Source organism: Podarcis erhardii, assembly GCF_964252035.2.
Source record: "Podarcis erhardii genome assembly, chromosome: 4".
Lineage (NCBI taxonomy): Eukaryota > Metazoa > Chordata > Lepidosauria > Squamata > Lacertidae > Podarcis > Podarcis erhardii.
In genome coordinates this window covers 20,266,353-20,272,352 of record NC_138508.1, presented here as the reverse complement: position 1 = coordinate 20,272,352, position 6,000 = coordinate 20,266,353, and the positions used below count along the sequence as shown (strand labels likewise).

Here is a 6,000-nt window from a genome sequence, read left to right as displayed (position 1 = left end):
ATTTTTGTAAGCCATTGCCTAAAGGGTAGGGTATAAATGCTACAATACAGCAGCAATAAATAAAAAATAGCAATAAATAAAAAATGCATTCACAATTAGCAATACAAATTCTATGCTAATATGCTTTTGGTGACACATAGCAAAGAATGACACTTTCCATAGCTGGTTCTTCTTCTTATTTATTTAATTAATTTATTCGTTGCTTCTTCTTGCCCCAGGCAACTCAAAGCAACTTTTTAAAATGGAAAGAGCTGGTTCGTCTTTCCCGAATAGGTTTGTGGCAATTGCACTCTTAATTTTCTGCTTTAAAGTTATGGATCTTCCTTTTTTATCACTGTAGAATTACATTCTCTCTCTTTGCTCACCACCAGAGGCAGCTGCTTCCTCCTCCTCCCGCCTCCCCCAGGCATCTTTCAGCATGTCCTTCAATTGATTCATTAATTGCTGCTTTTTAGACTTAGAGGTTTATATTCTTAAGAAAGGGCTCTGAGGAAGTCTTTATCTTGCCTCTAAAGCCCACAGTGCTCATTCTAACCATTGTCTCGGTGTCACAGTGGTTTAGAAGTCCTTGTTCCCCTCCTTTCTAAGGGAGCATTATGCATCGAAAGACGAAATCGGCAGGTGGCAGAAAGAAGAAGAAGAAGAGTTTGAACAAAATAAAAAAATTCCTTCCAGTAGCACCTTAAAGACCAACTGAGTTAGTTCTAGGTATGAGCTTTCGTGTGCATGCACACTTCTTCAGATATCTGAAGAAGTGTGCATGCACACGAAAGCTCATACCTAGAACTAACTCAGTTGGTCTTTAAGGTGCTACTGGAAGGAATTTTTTTATTTTGTTTTGACCATGACAGACCAACACGGCTACCTATCTGTAACAAGAAGAGTTTGAATTTGATATCCCGCTTTATCACTACCCGAAGGAGTCTCAAAGTGGCTAACATTCTCCTTTCCCTTCCTCCCCCACAACAAACACACTGTGAGGTGAGTGGGGCTGAGAGACTTCAGAGAAGTGTGACTGGCCCAAGGTCACCCAGCAGCTGCATGCGGAGGAGCGGGGAAGCAAACCCGGTTCACCAGATTACGAGACTACCGCTCTTAACCACTACACCACACTGCTCTTCCATTTATTTTCCAAGGTGGGTGGTAATAGAATGTAGCAAAACACCTACCTGACACTGCACACTTATCTTACTTTGCCTGACACCACATCTGCACCATACATTTAAAGCGCACTTAAAGCACATGACTTCCCCCCAAGAATTCTGGAAACTAGTTCCTTCTTAGAGCTACAGTTCCCAGCACTCTTAACAGCCTTCTGTTCCCAGGGTTCTTTGGGAGGGGGGGAAGCCACATGCTTTAAATGTACGGTGTGGATGTGACCTGACTTTCTATCTGTCCTTTTAAAAACAGCAGCACAAGCCTATGTGGGACATACCCCAAAGAAAGCAAAATAAACAGAAATCCCCAGATTCCATACAAGTTTCCTCTCCAAAGAATCTAGTGCTGGCAGTTGCCCAAAATTCCATGACTAAATATGACAACCTCAGGCTATATACTGACTTGCGCTGTCAGTATGATTCCTTCAAGCGTATATAACTTAAAAGTTGCTTCGTTGCCTGTACCCTTTGTGGCTTAGGGCCCTCGTATTTATGGGACTGCGTCTCCTGGTATGCCCCACAGAGGACCTTAAGGTCCATGAATAATCATAGTTTAGAGGTCCCGGGCCCCAAGGAAGTCAGATTATCCTCCACCAGGGCCAGGGCCTTCTCAGTGATGGCTCTGGCCTGGTGGAATGCTCTGTCCCATGAGACCAGAGCCCTGCAGGATTTAACTTCCTTCCGCAGGGCCTGAAAACAGCTATTCCACCTGGCTTTCAACTTGAACTTAGCCTGATCTTTTATTCCCCTTCCTCCCCTCCCCCTCATCTTTTTATGAAGATTACCCGCTCTGGGATCCCACAGCTAATTCTCCCCTGGTCTCCTCACTGGCCCAAATAGGACTAATTTAGCCAGCTAGCCCTGGTGATCATCTAATGTTTATTGGATGGATTTTCCCCCTAAATTGATTTTTGAATTCTGAATTTATTGTTATTCACATTTTATACTGTATTTTATGCTGTTTTTTTGTCGCATCAATTAAGTGTTTTAAATTTGTTGTTAGCTGCCCTGAGCCCGGTTTCCTGAACCAGGAAGGGCGGGGTATAAATAAAAATTTACTATTATTATTATTACTACCATATTCACCACCCTAGAGCATACCCACACGTGCGTTTTAACACAGACAAGAGCAGAGGTATTTCGGCTTGGGTGCTCCAGTCATGAGAGACCTTCACAACTTCAGCAGATGCACATGCACACACACAAACACACGCATCTTCACTCTGCATTGGAAAAAATGGGGAAATGTGTGGTACTGCAAAATAATCTCTGGGATTAAAATGGGCAGCAATGGTCCTAGCCCTTAATTGGACTGGACATAGTAGCCTAAATCAAGAAATGGGGACCTGTGATAGTACCAGTGCTCTTTTTCTATAAAAAAATAGATGTTGGAACTCACCATGAACGCCTTCGTTCTTCTCTTATAATGGCAATGGTGCCCACCTGAGAGGTACCAGAACTGAGTTTCAGTGAGTTCCAGCTGGGAAAAAAAGCCCTGGATAGTATCCATGGTCAGGGTCACATTCAGCTTTTGGTTTTTTTTCCATTTTTAACTTCAGTTCCCAAGAATCCTCACAAAAAAATTGCCTGCATTTTAATGTGCATTTCCCCCAATATCTTTGTTGCGATTTGCCTATGTGTATGCTTTTTGCAATCAGTTCCCCCCACCAACAACATTCATTTTTTTTGCATGTTATTTTCAATCCCATGCATTTCTGTGCACATACTCTCATAATGTATTTGCACACTTTTAATTTGGTACGCATGTTTGTTTGTCACAGAACCGCATTGCAAAATTCAGAGGTGTGAATTTCAAAGGAGAGGTGCCTTCCGATTTGCATATGGTTTTGGGAAGTGCAAGTTGGGTATGTTTGCATTAAAAAGCAAATGGAACCAGATCTCTTGTTAGGGATGGTGGGTGAATACTCCCGAAACTTGAACCTATAGCTCATGTAATATGAGTCAGATCAAAATGGTGTAACAAACTTAGTGTAGACAGACGCAGAAAGATGGAGAAGGGGGGAGGGGAGAGGAGGGAAGGAAGGAAGGAAGGAAGGAAGGAAGGAAGGAAGGGAGGGAGGGAGGGAGGGAGGAAGGAAGGAAGGAAGGAAGGAAAGAAAGGAAGGAAGGAACTTGATAGACAAATGGATAAAGCAATGCTAAAATAAAATGCAAGACAAAGAACTGAAAATGGGCCCAGTCCTATATTTGAAGATATATCCTGAATCTGGAGAGGCTGAAGGCCACTTGCTTAGAAAACAATGTCTAACAGCATCAATTCCAGCGTTGCTTTGAACGTGGCATTGCCCTGTTTGAACAGTGCACACGTTTTTGACTGCAAATCCGGGCAAAACCACCCTGTTTCGATCTCGAAATGCTTCTTGATATCCTTCAGCTGAATCACCAAATATAGACAGTACAGTACCATACAAAAATGGACTACAAAAATAAAGGTCTAAAGATTGACAGCTGTTTGAGGATAACAGCTCTGTCTCTTTGCATTCATTCGGTTTTTTGTTTACTTCCAGTTAGCAATGACTGGAGGCTATGATTAAATGCCTGGCGATGGTTTCATTGCCATCTGCATTCTCTATCAGCTATATTCTCGCTGTTAGAAAATAAGCATTTCTCTCTCTGTGTTGTTAAGGTGGACAATAGCTGGTGCAAAAATAATACGGCTGCGTTTCATTCCTTGCCGAGCTGCTTAGAAAATTACCTTGCAGTGAAAAAAAGTGACTCGCATGCCCTGAGAATAGAAACAGAGCAGAAAAACAATAAAAAATTACCATAGTTTGCTAACTTGATGTGGCCTCATTCATATTTTTTTAAGGTGACATTTTCTATAATGATTTAGAAAAGGGACCACATAATGTATCTTTTGCCATTGTGCCTTTCCAATAGGGAAAAAAAGCAATAAAGCCAGCCTTATGAAAAGAGGGAGGGGGATTTAGACTCCAAATATTTATCAAACTTTTTTTCTTAAAAAAACCCAACCCATAACAACTCAAACAAAATAGATGTACTGTACTAGACGCCACAATTTAAACTACTCATGATACAAGACTGGTGTCAGCTAATATAGAAACGCATTAGAAAAGGAAAGTAAACTTGGACAGATTTTTTTCGTTTGCTTACAAAAGTTCATTTCGTACAATCTGCATATTTTCTCTGTTGGGCAATAAATATCCCCTCCCCCATAGAGGACATTTACAAGAAACTGAAGAGAAGAAACCTGATGAATTGTTTTAGCATTATTCGCCACCCACAACACTCTTCCTGGTGCACCATGTGTGTTTCTCGTGTCTTTGACCATTGGGCTCTTTGCCTTCTGCTTCTTCCATGGATACAGAATTCCACCCAGTGATGTTATCAGGCTAAACCAATCAGAATGATGAATGAGGAAAAGGTCCACAGTCTGTCTTCACCACGAGGTTGACGGGACCATTAGTACCAAAAGGAACGTTACAGTCGATGACGAAGTAGAGAAAGCACGTAGGCTTGACTGAGAACTTGTGACTTTTCCACCTGGGACAATCAAAGCAAGAGACAGAAACACAGAATTTTAGAACTGTGGTGTTGGAATCGACCCAAAGAGTTGTCTAGTCCAACCTCCTGTAATGAAGGAATCATAGCTAAAGAATCCCAGATGGAATGGTGATCCACTATGAGGTAGTAACTCCCTATCAGATTTTGGCATTTTGCAGTTCCTAACCCAATGATCTGCTGTGATTTTAACACACCAATACCTTGAGAAAAATTCAGGACAAGGGACTCTTTGATCCAACCCAGAATATTCACATTTATTATTTTTTTTGTCAGTGTGGGCTTACTGGGACAACACTGAAGATTCATTTTAATTACAACAGGTCTGATTGTTTTTTCCAAGTAGGATGGCTCTGCCTAGCCAAGACGTAAAATAAATAAATAAAATGCAATTAACTTTGCATTTGGCAAGAAATTATGAGAGTAAATAACCTTCCCTTTGTTTATTTGAAATGCATGTCCTTTGCATACTTATTAATCAAGTAACATTAGTTATTGTTAATCAATGCAACATTAAACAATGCTCTATGTCATCCTCCGTTTTAAAATTAGCACTGTCGGTCCTTTATTGGCTGAGGCTATGTAAACAAACTAGGAAGGTAATGTTCTTTCTTTATGAAGTACTCTCTCTTACTCATGTTTTGTTGACAAGAGGACTCTGGTGGGACTCTTACAGCCAACTGAGATTTATATCAGAACTTTGGACCTTTCGTTGGTGTTTCAGCAGAGAAATATGTGAGCACAAGTTTAGACCAGATGTTTTTCTGATGTACACCGAGGGAAAAGCTGATGTGGTTCTGTTGTCAAAAAACTCAGGATTGCATTATGGGTGGGTTCTCCACTTCCAGCCACTGTTGCGGAGAAAAGTGTGTGTAAGACAGACAGTGTGTTCAGAAACAACCCTAAATTAACACTTGTCCACCTTTGCATTTGCTTCCATCATGTGGCTCACAGAAGAGTGCCTAGGAGAGAATGAGACTCTCAGGATTCAAAATCTTCTGCACCCCTGGTGCAAAGGATCATAGCCTGTGTGGGAACTTCCATGTTTCTGCAACAGCCATTGCACCTAAAACTCTGTAGAAAAAGCTTTCACCTCATTTAACCCACAGTTTTTTCAGTGGAGGGCATTCACCTGACCAGTGGAGAATCATCAAATAAACAAGCAATGAGATATCAAACATTGCATATGCATGTGTGGTCTGACCCCAAGATGTTTCCAAGTCAGCCAGGAGGCAACACAGTTGGTGTCGCCCTCAACTGACTTGACTGGATTCCCTTTGATTTTGGCCGCAACATCAGG

General features: G+C 41.5%; 1 protein-coding gene across 3 annotated transcripts in view; it reads right to left on the bottom strand.

The window, feature by feature from the left end:
- Positions 1 to 3,247: 3,247 nt before the first annotated feature.
- Positions 3,248 to 6,000, bottom strand: part of CNTN5 (contactin 5) — a 689,184-nt gene continuing 686,431 nt past the window's right edge. For all 3 annotated transcript variants that reach the window (XM_081860152.1, XM_081860151.1, XM_081860153.1), the window contains one exon: positions 3,248 to 4,682. In XM_081860152.1, the coding sequence (XP_081716278.1) occupies positions 4,579 to 4,682 (104 nt within the window). In that variant the 3' untranslated portion in view covers positions 3,248 to 4,578. The remainder of the gene's footprint in view (positions 4,683 to 6,000) is intronic.